At 36.0% G+C, this 16,304-nt stretch overlaps 1 protein-coding gene across 4 annotated transcripts in view; it reads right to left on the bottom strand.

Moving 5' to 3' along the window:
- Positions 1-7,740: 7,740 nt before the first annotated feature.
- The window catches only part of LOC120525962 (protein phosphatase 1 regulatory subunit 12B), a 141,321-nt gene continuing 132,757 nt past the window's right edge, over positions 7,741-16,304 (bottom strand). For 2 of the 4 annotated variants that reach the window (XM_039748710.1, XM_039748713.1), the window contains one exon: positions 7,741-15,300. In XM_039748710.1, coding sequence (XP_039604644.1) covers positions 15,214-15,300 — 87 coding nt within the window. In that variant the 3' untranslated portion in view covers positions 7,741-15,213. The remainder of the gene's footprint in view (positions 15,301-16,304) is intronic. The other 2 variants (XM_039748711.1, XR_005633050.1) reach the window with 2 other exon arrangements.

The following is a 16,304-nucleotide window of genomic DNA, read 5'->3' as shown; positions in this document are numbered from 1 at the left end:
AGAGAAGTATATTAAGTAAAACTGCAGCTGGATATGTTAGCAGCAATGTGTGAAAAGAAGGTATTGTATAGAATGTCTGAGAAATCTATAAAATGCATGACATTTTTAGGCAAAGCATAAAATGCCTGTGTTACTTTAATATGCTATATACTTTCCCTAGCCATTGTATATAATACCTAGGCATTATACAGAATGACGTGGTCAGTTTGCCTTTTGGCATTGCATAGAATGCCTAGGAAATGTTTGATATTTTAATCGTTTCATACTTTGACGTCCTATTTTCATTATTCTTTAGATTTCCTAGGCATTCCACACAATGCCTAATTTCACACATTGATGGTAACAGATATATACAATATATGATTTGTTATGACAGGATATTAATGCCACTATTTAGAACAGTGCTTCAGAATACTTTGTGGGAGACAATGTAGTTCATCATTATAGTAGGTGTTTAACTTATACAAAAAAAAGTAATTTGTCTTATATAAAAGTAGTTCACAATGAAGAACAATATAATAATAATTAATAATGAGGTACAAATACTGTGACTTAATTAGGGCTTCCACCTTTACTCCTTAAGCATACCGTAATCCCAAACATAATGGTAAAAGCAGAATGCTCCTTGGTGACAGTGGGAATTTTATGAACACCTAGAAGCCTGAGGTACTCAATATTTAAGACTTATGATAAATGTAAAAAGCCAGGAGATGAAATGTACTGTTTAGGGAAATCAAATGTGTAGTCAGGGGAATTCAAAATCAGAGGAGATAAACTAAACAAAGAGACCAGAAAGCAGGAATCAAAGTCAAAACGTAAGCAGTTTTCAAGCCAGGAGTACCACACTATCTTTCTTTCCTTTAACTCAAACTAACATGTAGATCTTTTTTGTTTCAGAATTAGATCCAACATTTGGATAACAACAGATGTGGGCCACCATCTGATATAGGTGTAGGTTAATATGTCATGTAACCTCAGTGTTAAGTAACCAGTAAGAGACATGGCAAACAAGCAAATGGCTGCAGTCATGAAAAAAGAAACAAAATGGTGGCAACTATTCAAAAACATCTGTCACCATTAAAGCAGTAAGGTAAATAAAGAATAAGAAATGAATATACAAATTCCAAATGTTCTGACATTGATCACGTACCTGAATTTTAGAATGGAATAAGGGCCTGAGGATTAAATAGAAAAGGAAGTTAGGAAGCTAACAAGGATTAAAAGTCATAAATCCTACATTGATCAAATATTGCTTCTAAAACCAAAGTCAGAACAATACCCCATAATCATAACTTGTTAAATCAGAAGTTAAAAAGTTTATCCACCATCTTAGAGAAAGTTGTAACTACATTTTGCATTTAGTGAATAGCCTGGTGAAAGATTTTACCAAGACAATGCAACAATGGAAAAAAAATGGTCTCAATTCCAGTGGAATCTATCAGTTGTGGCACTGAGCTAAGAGCTGTCAGACGCTGAGTACAACCAAAAATTAGCAGTAAAATATTTTTAGTTCATTCGAACTAATTCATTGTTTCAGCAGTATTAAGTGATCAAACACACTAAATTCAATAAAAGTTATTTAATGTTTCTCCAAATTCCCATGTGTCATACCCAATCATATATTTGTGTTCAGCTTGAATCAGTCTATCAAATCCACCAATTATGTTTCTGGAAGCAAAACTTTTGAAAAATTTGTGGCCCAGTGTTTATCCGACTAGACTGTGTAATGTGTATGGCAAAAGCACGTTGCATGTTGATTAGCACATACAAATAAGAATTTTACTGTCCTCTGTACATGTGGCAATGATGACCCTATAGGTCTTATAAATATGCTAAGAGTCTTCCTTACCTCATTCCAATTGCCTGGTGTAGCTATCTTATCACAGTTATTTACACTTTTTCTATGGCACAACTATAAAAATGCAATATTTTCCTCATTCTCAATCTATTTTTCCTTAGGTACATTAAAATGGAAAGTAGCTGTTGTGTTTCTGTAATTCAGTATCATCTCCATGTGTGCACAATACAGTGAAATTATTACAGATATATGTTAATAAATATGCAACACATCACCATTCTCTGGTGTCATTATTAATGAGTATAACAACTTTACCTTGAGACTTCAATCTTCTTATTACAACCTATCAGAAGGTAATAATTTCCCAAGATTCTTTAATTTGTTACAAAAGTAAATGAGCATCCTATCCAGGGCTCTTTCCTGACAATAAGAATCCTATAAAACTATAGTGTGGGGCCAACCCCTGGTTATTAAGTATCTGCAATCTAAGGAATATGAAAAAGCTAACAGGAGAAACAACCAAAAAAGACTGAATTTAATTTAGTGAAGAAAAAAGTTCAATGATCAGATAGAAGACAAGAACATAATTTCTAAAAAGTTCATGCTGTTGGTGCTGCAAAGTATGACTTCCAAAGGGAACTTCTGCTTTGAATATGGCAATGGCTGCTGTCATCAGAGCTTATCACTGGAACAGCTGATTGCAGTTTGTGTTGAAATGAAGTTAACGTGCTGATGGACAGCATAAGCTGAGTGTGAAAAGAGGAAGTCAGCAGGTTAATATTATTGTCTGGAAGAGATGTGGTTGATGGAGGTGTTATTGTGCCTAGTTTCTGACACATCAACTTTCACTACTGTGAAAGCAACAAGGAGTCAACATTTTGTAAGACAACAACATGGCATGTCTGACATAACTGCATGGAAGGAGTTCATGCCCCACACTTACACAATCTCTTTGTTTTTTATATACAGTAAAACTGCATTAAGGGATCACAGAGAAAAGATTTAAATAACATGGAGCATGTTTTCTTTTTATTTTAAAGGATTATTTGCAAATTTATCCATTACCAGAAGCCAATGAGCACTCACATTTTGTGCGGCAGAAGTCATTAATCAGTTCCTTAGTTTGGCTGATGTTTAGTTGGAAACAATTCTCTTTACTGTACACCAAGAAACACATGTCTCCAACTGACTCCTATAGTCTGTCTCATTGCCTTTATCAATACACCCAATAAGTGTAGAAACACCTGAGTATATCTGCAAGTGACATAATATGGGACTATATTTGTAGTCAGAGGTGTACAGAGGGAAGAAAAAAGAAGTTCCTTGTGGTCCTCCATGTCTGTATCAAAAACACAGTTCTTGAGTCTCACAAACTGTGGTCTGCCTGACTGATAGTCCATTATCCAGGATACCATAGGCTCATCCACCTGAATATCTCTGAGTTTACACCTTAACAGGGATGGCTAGATGGTATTAAATGCATAATCATCACAGTGGTGCCAGCTTTGCCCAAGTGAGAATAAGACGTGTGGAGCATTTGAGGGGTTAGAAGAATTTGACAATTTTTTTCCACTTGACGTATGGACTTACAACAGGTCAGCATGGTGCCTTTAGTGAATATACTACAAGAGTTTGTAATCTGGGGGCTACTGTCATGAGCTGATCAGTTTGTAGTTTGTGTATCTGCACAGTGAGAGTTGTGTTAGGTTGTCTCCTTTCAATGTACTGTATGTGTTGTACTCCACCAAGCTAGTCCTTTGTGTCTTCTCCATTCCTCTCTTTTTCAAGATTTTCATGGACAGGACATTAGCACACAGTAAGTTTGAGAATCTATGGGTGTGCATGATGTTGTCCCCCAGGCATTGTTAAAACTGTAATCTCTGACATACACTGGAATAATTCACAGCTAAGTGCAATGAGATAGGTAGCACCTTCAAATCTAAGGACATGGTCTTGTCCCAGAAATGTCTGGCTTGTGTTCTCCAAGTAAAAGATGAGCAGCTCCCTCAAGGGGAGAAAATACCTTGGGATTTTCTTTACCAATGAGAGAAGACCAATGAAGTGATGCAGTTTTGCAGACTTTGTGTCATAATGTATTGGAGAAGCAGTAGTTATGTCCTTGAGCAAAGCTGACAAATTATGTTATCAGTCTATATTCTTTACCACGCCTTATTTTTTTGAAGTGCACAAAATTAGATTCCTAGTTAGGTTTGGTTAGTGTTTACGTGACAAGAAGAGAGCCTTAGAATATAATCTTAATTCCTCCAAATTGAGACTGGACTAGTTGAGATGTATTTTAGTATGTAGTTAATATGCTCCTGGTGCGTCTTTCTCTTAAGTGTACAAAGTCATGACCCAAGCAGAAGAGATTTAAGGGCACCATGGAGGGGTTATATCTCTTGACTAGCCTGTAATAGTGTTGAAATTCCTTTGGAGGAGCTGGAAAAAGTTGATGGGAGTTGATCTATTGCCACAAAGATCTTCACTGAACAATTTACAATTATGTCAGATTTTGTGTGTGCTGCCACTGTTAGGATGGAATTTAAAAGGACCAGAAGAGAACTGACACATGATCCTTAAAAGAATGATGTCAAAAGTGGAAAAGTCTAAGAGAACTAGAATGTCCTAAACCATTATGAATAACCAAAAAGCAAAGTCTAAAAATATTGGACAATTAGAACAAATCAGAACAGTTTATTCAGCCCAACAAAGCTTGCCAGTCCCATATACTTAATTCTCCCAAAGCAACGTCAAATCTAGTTTTGAAGGTCCCATGGAAGAACTGGACTGGCCTGCACAGAGCCCTGACCTAAACCCAAAAGAACACCTTTGGGATGAATTCTCATCCATCATCAGTGTTTGACCTCACAAATGCTCTCCTGGAAGAATGGTCAAAAATTCCCATAAGCACACTCCTACACCTTGTGGAAAGCCTCCCCAGAAGAGCTGAAGCTGTTGTAGCTGCAAAGGGTGGGCCAACTCCATATTAAAGCCTATGTATTAAGAATGGGGTATCATTTAAGTTCATGTGTGTGTAAAGGCAGGCGTCCCCATACTTTTAGCAATATTAGTGTATGTGTGGTGTACAAGACAAGGGAGCATATGATTAAGTTATACCCAGCAAATTGTGAGGCCTTATCTGGATTGCTGAGTACAGTTTTGGTGTCCATATTACAAAATAACAAAGCAGCACTAGAGAAAGACCAGAGAAAAGTGACTAGGCAAATTGTGGAGTTTGTGCTATGAGGAAAGACTGAAGGAATTTAACCTATCTCAGTTTAAGCAGACAGATTAAAGGTGACTAAAAAAAGTGCTCAAAAAATTATGTAGGGGATCTCAGCTGTTATATTAAAATTAGTTCTTCAAGCAATACATGAGGCACCAGATGGAAACTCATTAAGAGTTAATTTTGTTAAAATGACTGAGAACTGTAGATGGAATTAATTGCCAAGTAGTATGTTAGACAGCAGCACTTTAGGGACCTTCAATACTGTTATTTTGGAGAAATTCAATGGCCTTGCATGGCAAATTATGTTGGGATGAATGGCCTGTTCTCAACACAAGTGTTCTAATGGTGTAATATTTACGTGTAAGTGGAAGTGCGACACAGTGATCTTATCTGTATATGAAGTTAACTTTGTATCTGATCTTGTATCTTTTCAGTAGATTGATGAAATGTGGCTGATTTACTCATGAAACGCCAGACATTGATTTAATTTAGATTTCATACTGTAAATGAAAAGAGACTAAGAGTGGCTGAGATAAAAAATGTATGGAGTGTTGTATTCAAATAAATTCAAGCAGTGAATAGAGTAGAGTAGAGTAGATATTGATCATTTGAAATCATTTTGGCCATAATGGATCTAATGTGTCAAAGTGATTATATTGATGTCTATATATTTATCAAATAGTTTGATAAGGATAAGTGTGGTGAAAGCAAAGCTGCATTTAATAAATGGCTTCCAGACATGGGTGTTCAGTCAGGTCGAAGAATTTCATCCTCAAATGATTCCTTCTACAGAGTACACACTAGACAGGAAAGTTGGTATGAGCTGCTCAAAAATTTAAGATGTTAAAGTGAGCAAGACAACACATTTTAATCAGCTAAATATAATGGAAACCTTCTAAATTGGTCTTCTTTAAATACCATTGTAGCAAACATGTTCTTCAATGGTGCGGGCCGGAGAGTGTGTACAGGACATGATAGTCAAACTATACAGTATATAAATATATATATAATATTTCTAAATATATATAAAAAAGGTGTTTGTGATGCTTCATGATGCAAAAGGCTAACTTTAAAATGGCTGTACAGGGTTGAAGATTCTGACTAGGCTTTAGAATCAACAGAAGCTCCAAGTCATCAGATTGACTCTTTGAAAACACGATAGTCTGGCTGACCTACCATCCTCTTTAAGTAAACGTCTTATAAATAAGGCTGCTGGTTCATTTTGTAATGATATGGATTGAACTTGGTTCTTTAAATGAATTAGCCCATATGAATGATAATGTTACCATGTGTGTCCTGTCTAGGACACTTCATCATGTTTCATCAAAGATTCACTGACCGTGAAATTCATCTGGAAAAATCGGGTTAGGAAAATGTTAAACAGCCATGAATAAACGTGGTAGAGTTTGAGAGGTTATTGCCAATGGAAGAGCAGTTCTTGATCTATAGGGCCATGCAAAAAGCAGAGGGTTACATATTAATTAAGGGCACATCAAGGCAGAAATGTACCATGGACGGTGAACTCACTTAGTCACAAAGAGCTGCTTTAGAGTTTAAAGGGACCAGCACCTGAAATAATTTGGATAGCTGTAGCAGAAAAACAAAATGTATCCTAGTATGTTTTACTATTTCTGTATGAACTTGTTTTGGTTGTGCCTGACTGATTAACTAGGACATTCAATATCATTTGTACTCACTATAGCTACCAAGGGAGCAATGAGATAATGACAATTAATACTTTTTACTTTGCCCTTTGTAATGATTTAGGATATATATATATAAGAATTCCTCTTTAAATATACTTACCATTTTTTAAAATCTGTTTACCTATTTTTTGGCCTTTAGATTTACACTACATAATAGGTGTGTTAAAGATTATACCATTTATCTGTATGCTGATTGGTACAAACTAATGTGCTTCTTAACTTTGTTATGCAAATTAACTTAACTTACTTAAGATTGTTGCTTTGCTTTATTCCTTATTTTTATTATAGAGAACTGGGTTGCTCACATGAAAGATTCCTTCCAGCTTGTTGTAATAAAGGACGCTCATATTGGATTTGTTACTAATGGTGATTCTCAAGTATTATTTCCCTGACACATGCTTCTCTAAACATAGACTCATAATGAAGTCTCCTTTTTTTAATATTGCAGAAAGGCCCCTACTTTAATTTGCTGCAACAAGAAAACAGAATGGCTAATTTATGATGTTTTATTTGGATTGTTACCTTTGCACTTTTCTAAATATTTAGCATATTGTATCAATCAAGGTGGAAATCTTGTAAATAATTGCTGCGTCACAAAACAATAAGAGAGCTCACATGCACTGCCTCTCTGGTTCCATCATCACTGTCTCACACATTGAAGGTTAGGTTTTCCCCATCCACATCTTGTGTTTTAGGTTGAATGTCTCTTTGCCCTTTTCTTTGCTCTTCCTTGTCGTCTTTGATTTTCCTTTCATTATCATTTTGTGTCTTCATCTTCCTCCACTGTCTTGAAAACGTTAGTGTAATTTTCCCTAGTTACAGATTTCATGCAATTGGACTTTGGCCCTTCTGTCCTCATTGAGCAGATGGTGTCTTTAACCGCAGTACCAGGGGCTGTCCATTAACAGCACACTTCTATACTGCAAATATGATGATTTGCACAACAAGGATGGGGACCATGCATGCAAATGAACAGAAGAAAGGCTACAAACACTAAAACATCATCCTGATTTTTAATTATTGTATGCATTCTTTTTTATTTAGTAACAGTTACATACAGTATGCACTCTGAAAACACATCAATGCACTCAATGTACAAGAAGAAACATGTTTCCCTTTGACACCATTTTCAAAACTCGTTACATCTTTGGAAATTATTATGGGTCCTGAAACATTCATTTTCCTCTAGGAAAACAATCTAAGAATTCAGCTTGAAGCATTAGAGTTCACTTCCAGTAAGTCACAAGTAAAGGTGCTAATTTGAAATTACTTGGGGCCTTCAGATACTCGGGTCAGTAGAGACTCAACAAGCACTCCTAGAAATGGATGACACATCAAGACACGGTGAGGTTTATACCGTACATTCATTGACTTTGGAGGCACGCATATTAGATAGATAGATAGATAGATAGATAGATAGATAGATAGATAGATAGATAGATAGATAGATAGATAGATAGTCAATATTTTAACCAGCAAGTTAGCAAGCGAAAGTCAGTCAATCTTATGATTTCCCATCTCCAGTTAATAAATGTTCATTTAGCCTTTAAAAACAAAGAAACCCCTAGCACATCTATCAACACAGAGAGTTAGATTAAGTTTAAAATAAAAAAACTATGTAAAATTAATTTTGTTTCATCTTATTTTTAATTAAAAGTAAAATTAATTTATTGTAGTAAAAGATGACCAGACTGCATATTGTCTGAACATTACAGCCATTAAGGCCCATTGTAATTCCTTTCTGTACATAAACAGAGTAGAAGGTCACTCTGAAAATCAACTCTGTAGAAAGGCAGAGCTCGCCTGTTTATACAAACTGAATTTTGGGCTAGCAGCCATTGACAGAACAGAACATAGCCAAAGAATCCAGTGAGCCCCATGAAGTTTTGTTCTAATGGCATTTCAGTTGTAATGCACAATCAGAGACTTTGTAAGTGGGACTCCTCCATTGCCAGATACAGCAGAATGAATATTTGCCAGCTCTGTCTTTTAAACCGGCCAACAAACTGGTACAAATCTAAGCTTCTACTGACATCTACTGGGTACAGAGAGAATTGACATCAGGGATTTTTCTACTCAAGCTCTCATATTGCACTGTGGGAGCTTACATTAGCAGCATCATAGCAAATATTAATATGCTTGTAAACATGGTCTTATATAATTGTCTTTTCCTGGCAAGTAATTTACAAGGCATCTATGAATAAAGTTCAAGCATCCAATATACAAAGAGCATAAAAGGAATGATAATACATTGTAAAGGACTTGCAGCAGCAGGTGTTTTCTCACATGCTATTGGAAGTCACAGAATAGTGCAAAAATGGCCACCTTAAACAGCTTTCTCATAATTATGCACTTGGTTTGTAAATCAAAAATAGTAACCCTGGGTAGAGACTGTCCGCTTGAAAACTACCCTTTGTGAAGGCTAACAAAAAGCCAACCATTGACAAGTTTAATTAAACAAGCAGTTTGATTTTTTTTTCTTTTAATTGCTGAGTGTTATGGTTGAAAGTTTGCTTATGAATTATGCAGCAAATGATGCACTAATAAAGTGAAACTGCTGCATCCAAGAGCGTGATTGCAGCACTATGCCATAGTGAAGAAGAAGAGTTCCAGAAGTGTTGCTTTCGTTTAGAAGCCTGCTCCATGACTAATCAGTGGGAGGTTACAGACTTGATTTTAGTTGGAAGTAGTAGTAGTATATATATATATATATATATATATATATATATATATATATATATATATAGTGTGTGTGTGTGTGTGTGTGTATTTGTGCTGTACTTTATATAGAAATATTGTCACACATGCACATTGAAGGATCACCTTCTGGCCTCATCAGAGATATGTAGTACCACTCTGGGACAAGAGGGGGTGCTTTTGCTAATATTATCACTGCTGTTTTCATCCAAAGCAACGAGAAGATGCCCAATGAGAGCACCTAAAGCCACCCCTCATGGTCAAAGCATAAAACCTAGATGTCCTAACAAGGTGGCTTCTCATTCGGACCTGAGTTGGACAGAGCTCCCACCAAGACAGACTGACTTAAGAAATCGACCCAAGGCAATGGCTGACTATTTTTTATATTTTTTTGCATTGTCTTACACCTGTATTGTTTAATAATTCTACCTGGTTGGCAATCCAACAATTCTTTGGAATCATCCAGTGTGTTCCCTCATCCGTAACATATGTATATATGTATAGTTCATGCTTGTATGTCAGGGGGTTCGCCCTTCAAGTTCCTCCCAGGTATATGATACCACTCCAGACTGAGAGGGGGCACTGCTACTGTCTTGTTTTCTTCTTCCTCCATGGTGTAAAGAAACCATCCAATGAGGACTAGTGACTCTACCCCTTCTGCTCCCTGTGCCATAAAAAGACGACCAATGAGTAGGAAGCATCACTTCTTATCCAAGCGACCAGAGCAAAGGAGCGCTTTGCTAACCTTACAGGAGATGAAGCATCTTTATTGTAGTAGCCACATTATTCTGGTGACAGCAGTTTTTTCTTTAATTTTACAACCATTGAACACGGTTTTTGATTAAACTGTTATATAAACAGAGATAGCTGGGTTGGAACCCCAAAATTAATTTTTGCTTCAGTCTGTCATTCCCTTGGATAACCACTATAACTTTAGAAGGAATCTGTCACTGTGACTAGAAAGGACCTGCTTTCTAAAGAAATATGATTATCTACACTGAAGATGATAACATAGTAAGTGTTTGTATGGAACAGAGAATAAGAGGTGGATTTTGATTTTCATGAAAAACAAGCAAAGGTGAGGACAACATCTACAGCAACATACTGTAAGCTGCATAAGAACTGAGAGGCTTTTGTATTGAAAGAACAATACACATCACTTAAACCTGATTAAAACAACAGAAAACCCCATTGTCTTATCCAACCTCGTTGATTCTCGTTCTTTCTGACATATTACGTTGAATGACACAGTCCAAGCTTACTGGGGTAATACTTCAAGGCCAAGGCAGCATCATGAAAAGAAGGCACCACCATCACCATTACTGAGCTGAAATAACTCATAAACCTATTAAAAGACACTTGCAGTTTCTATTCACATACTTTATAACAAGGTAACACTTTACTTGAGATACTACAAAAATTGTTTATTCCTCTCTGCAATGTGACCTACTAACAAAACTTCACATTTCCTGACTGTACTAGGGTGGCTTAACTAAGAACACATTTCTCTTGATATTACATATTTAGAAGAAGAGCTCTCAATCCTTCATATTATCAAGAACTTTTAACATCATGTCAATATGTCACATTGTACAGACATGAATAACCTATCTACTGATGTTTTGTAAATGTTATTAAGATCTAGAGAAGTGCTTAAGAGTAAATGAGTGTTCAACTAAAGTGTTACCTAAAATATTTCCTAATGCCTAATATATACAGTATATATATTATTACTTCTTTATTTTTTGGTCTAGGGCTTCTACTATTTATGTTGAAGTGAATAAAACAATTCCTTAATGGCCCTGTGACTAGACATATTGCATGTGCCTCATAAGGAACAAGGATTCTACTTATGTCTTAACTTTGTAATCTTGGATGTAGTAAGTAAATAAAAAGCCTGAAGGAAAGCTCTGTTTATCTTATTAAGAAACAGCCAATTTTTAACACAAATACTATAATCATATGGCGACATTCTGTCTGAAGTTTTATTTCTCCTATGACATCTGTTTAAGTGTTATTTTTTACTTTATATTTCTGTAATCATATTTTCACCATGACTGTTATATTACTGCATTCATTTATATTCAAAGCACTGGTTTCAAAAAGCCACACTTTAACTTCTCATCCCATAATACCATAAGCGACTTGTTTTTCAAACATTGTGTGTGAGTAAGGCACACTGAGACATGAGGAGCTTAGCTTTTAATTAAGGCAGGGAATGGCGTATCAGGCAAAGCAGCTCGGCACTATGGTGTGTTCAGGATGTCCGTTACTTTCACAATGGTAGCAGATGGACTACTACATCTTGTCCTGTAATATTCTGAAGTGAATGATTGATGTGTTCTGTAGCTGGTAGTAATAATTTTGGTAACACTCTAGACAAGGGGCTTTAAATGCATTCTATAGTTAATCAATTAGTCATTTATTTATGTATTACACATAGATAACACCTTTCAAAAGCTGTTGATGCAATATGGAAATTGTTGCTTATTGATGGCCAGTATCCTGCTTTGTGAGTGTTATTTAGACCTAAAAATACAGAATCTCATTATCAAGTAGTAACTGATGCACTAGTCTCCATTTTTGTATGTCTGACTAAGACACCCAAATAAAGATTTAATGAAGTTCTTGTCACACAGCAGTAAGTTAAAATTCACAGCCCCCATTGTAAAATGTCATTGGGGATTTGTACGGGACAAAGCATGTGATAGGATGTGTGCTATACGTGGCCCGCCCCCATTTTTGTACTTTTCACTCCCACAAAAAAGCCTTAATGAAGTTCATATTACATTGCATTTAGTGAATATGAAGGTTAAAATTGGCCATCCCCATTCTAAAGTGTCACTAGGGGTGTGTAAATCTTATTAAGACAGGTCAAGCATATTATAGGAGATGCACTATGCATGGCCTACCCCCATTTTTGTATGTCTCACTAAGACCCCCCAAACAAAGCCTTAATGAAGTTCTCATTACACTGCAGAAAGCGAATATAAAAGTAAAAATTGGCAGCCCCCATTCTAAAGTGTTTGTAAATCTTACTAAGACCGGTCTAAGCATGTGATAGGATAGGCACTATCCATATCCCAGTCCCATTTTTGTACATCTCACTCAGAATCCCAAACAAAGCCTTAAAGAAGTTCTCATCACACAGCAGTAAGTGAATGTTCAAGTCAAGATTGGCAGCCTTCATTCTAAAGTGTTATCGGGGGTTTATTAAAGCATGGGATAGAATACGCACTATGCATAGCTACCCCCATTTTTCTATCTCCTAATCATATCAGACCCAGTTTTGTAACTGACTCACAGAGGACCTGTAGCTAGTCATTCTTCTTCATTGTTGCTCTTGGCGATTTAGTGGTCTTACGGAGGTCAAACAAAATGTTTTTTAAGCTTTTGTTACATTCCAGTAACTCGCTCATCACATGCAACCAGGTAAGTGCAATTGTGAAGTTTTATAAATTTGTTTCTCCAAGTATTTGTGATGGAACAAACTTAGCACTTTCGTTTTTTTCTTCATAACACCATAAAGGTTTAGTTACATATGTTTAAACTGTCTGTAAAAGCATAATTTTTGTATTTTCTTCCAAGTAAACTGGCTAACTTATGAAAAGTAAACACATAAAAATGGTTTAGTTCAAAATGTATTCAAAATTATTAATAAAAAATTATTAGAATGTAAAAATGTACCTTAAATGTCAGTGCACATTGTGTAAGGTGTTAATATTACAGTAAACACTTACCTTTGAATTGTATAGAGTGGCTTAATTAACAGTTGTAGTTTGAGTGAAGGCGCCCATTGACTCGATTATTCTAATGACTTGCAGTACATCAAACTGGCCGTTTCTCTGTGTGTGCCATGTACTGTATGCATACGTGTCGTAAATTGTGTGAAGGCTCTATATGTGTCAACACATTCTTTACACCTATATTTTGTATACAGTGCCTTCATATTTTTTATGTTGTATCCACAAATTATTACAGAGAAACTATCTTTAACTTTGTAACTTACTGTATAATATCCAAAGTGGAATGATTTTCATGTGTAATTTAAAATAAACTCACTCAGTTCCCATAACATTCCACATTATGTGTCCTTGTGGGCTCACTCTCTTTGACACTAGTGGGTTCACATGTAGTCATTTCAATGGGCTGATGTTCTTTGGGTCTTCTTAGGTCTTTTAAGATGCTTAGACACTTTTTCCTTCTCCTTCATACCACCAGAGGGGGACAAGTCACCAATTTTTGCTCACGCAAAAATCTTTTTTTATTTTTCTTTGCAAAAAGCTAAATAACATTAAACGTGGATCTCCTAGTTGGAGCTCCAAACCTTTCTCTTTTCGACCTTCTTGTTATTTATTACTGCCTTTATATTCATTTTTGCAAGTTTCACATTAACCTGAACATCCCTTTTCTCAACCAAATAATTTCAGTGTGACAGCAACACTAAATGTGGCCCATACGATTGCTTAAATGAGACGCCCATGCTGGGTCTCTCATGGGACCATTCAAACTTGCTGCCAGGAATGGCTTGTGTACCAGCTCACTGACCAAGATAATAACGGAGAATTCAAAGAGCAGCGAGATATTTTTAAATTTGCAGCAGAGAGTCAGGAATGTAAACTACTACGTGACAGGCACTCTAAAATTTGATGATTCTTTTTTTTTGGTTGACAAACCTGATTAATTTTTATCACTCTTTTTTACTTTATGACCCTGTTTATCCTAGTAAAGGCTGTGTGATTAATAATTACAAATACTTCAAAACACAGAAGTGCATACGTGTCATTCAAAAATCTGTTTTCAGGATGTGCATACCTGTCATTTTTTTAAATACATTTTCAAGAATAGCGTTATATATTCATGAGAGGATTATCAAACGATTACAAACAACATGACTGTGAAGGACATTACAGCAGTGACTCCTTTCTACTCTTTGACAGTAAAATATGAAAGTACAATTCTTATGCTCATCAAGCCCGCCATCTGGCAGCAGCCTTGCTCTCCATTGTTCTTTCTCTTTCCTATTTGGTATCCATCTGACACAATTCTGAATAGAGGTGCAAAGTGAGAAAAAATTGATGTTGTTCATAAAACCTGCTGATCAATTTACATGCATTTCTGTTTTCTCATAAAAATTAATCTGAATCATTTGTTTTTCTAAGCACATATTAAGAGAGTGGATGAGTTTTTTTCCTTCACTCTGTCAAATAGTATGCAACATATTACCCAAATTGATTTTTTTTTATAGAACACTAATAATGGAAATATTCAGAGTGAAGTAATTAGGTAGGCATGTTGAGATCAACAGGCCAATTCAGCTTAAAACTGCTGAGCATGTCTTATGATTAGAGTAGATCTGCAAATACTTAAGAAGCTTATTTCTTTCAGATTGTATCATTTCAAAGTGACACATAAGTACACTCGTGTGATATTACAGAACACTCAATTATAAAAAAAAAAAAAACACTTCTAAATATTTTTTTCTGTAAATAATAAAATTCTAAATCTGTGAATCTCATCTGTTGAACCTCCCAGAGGTAATTCATCTAATTTCTTCCCATTGGCATGCAGGGTTGTTTGTTTCATTTTATACAATAAAATCAAAGCGGCTAAAAGGAGCCCCCTATAAATGTGAGACACACATTCTGCATGGCACTGAACAGGGACAGCATAGTCATGGAGCAGGTGTGCACGTGTGCGAGCGCGAGGGGACTGGGCCTCACGATCCCCTTCCTATGGGCACAGGCGACAGACAGTGCATAAGCCTACAGGTCGTGGTGGGATCACTTGGACAGTTTACTGATTACTCGAATCAGGGCTCCGTTCTCATCCTTTAGCCGCTGGTTGTCTGACTTGAGATCTGATAAAACCTGAAAAGAAGGAAAGGAGATTTAATCAATACATTGAAATTGAAATAAGAACCATTTCTGTGGGTCACATATTTCAGCCCCTTTGATTAATGGACTGAAAATAACAAAGCTCACACCAGTATGCACATGTTGGTGCCTTGATTGCTGGGATTAATTCAGGACTTTACAAACTAACTTTTATAAATGAATTTTTATGTGGTGGTACTTTACAGGCACAAGGGGTGGAATAACTGCTTTAAGCAGCAAAGGCCAATGGGATGATCAGCTTAAACTGGCCACCAGTGGCATAAAATGTCAGAATGGTTCACATAAGTGGAGAATGGAGTTTAGCATGTTTTTCCCAATCAAAATGCATTGTAAGGGGATTCAGTTATTTAAGAAATTTTTTTTATTACTGCATGATTGACAAATGTTTCCTTAAGTTGGCATAAAACAGCAGGATGCATTATTATTGTTCACTTTTGAGAATGACTAGCACATTTTCAACTCTAGTTCAGAGTTTCTTTGACACTGAAGAGTTCAGTGGTTCTAATGGTGCAAATGGATGAACATCAACATAAGAATGAAAACCTGTGAACAGGAGAATGAAAAAATCAATATACGAGGTGAGATACAAAAATAATCAGATTGGTAAAAAAATTTATATTTATTGATGAGTTATATAGCATTCTAAACATTGTCACCTTCTATATACCCACCTCCCAATCTCTACACCGCTCCATACGTATCTTCCACTGATTGAAACAGTGCTGGAAGCCTTCTTGCTTGAGGCATTTCAATAGGCTTGCCATTTCTGTCTTCACTTCATCCATTAAAGAAAAATGTGTTCCCTTCAGGTGACTTTTGATTTTCGGGAACAAGTAAAAATCACTGGGACCTAAATCAGGTGAATAGGGAGGATGCTCGAGGACAGGAATGTTTTTGTCAGTCAAAATCTGCTTTACAGAAAAAGCAGTACGATCATTTTGAACAATCTGATTCACCGTTTTGATGTTTTTATCCGT

Source organism: Polypterus senegalus, chromosome 3, assembly GCF_016835505.1.
Source record: "Polypterus senegalus isolate Bchr_013 chromosome 3, ASM1683550v1, whole genome shotgun sequence".
NCBI classification, from domain to species: Eukaryota; Metazoa; Chordata; class Cladistia; order Polypteriformes; family Polypteridae; genus Polypterus; species Polypterus senegalus.
The sequence above is the reverse complement of the archived record's forward strand: the minus strand, read 5'-3'. Positions and strand labels throughout refer to the sequence as shown.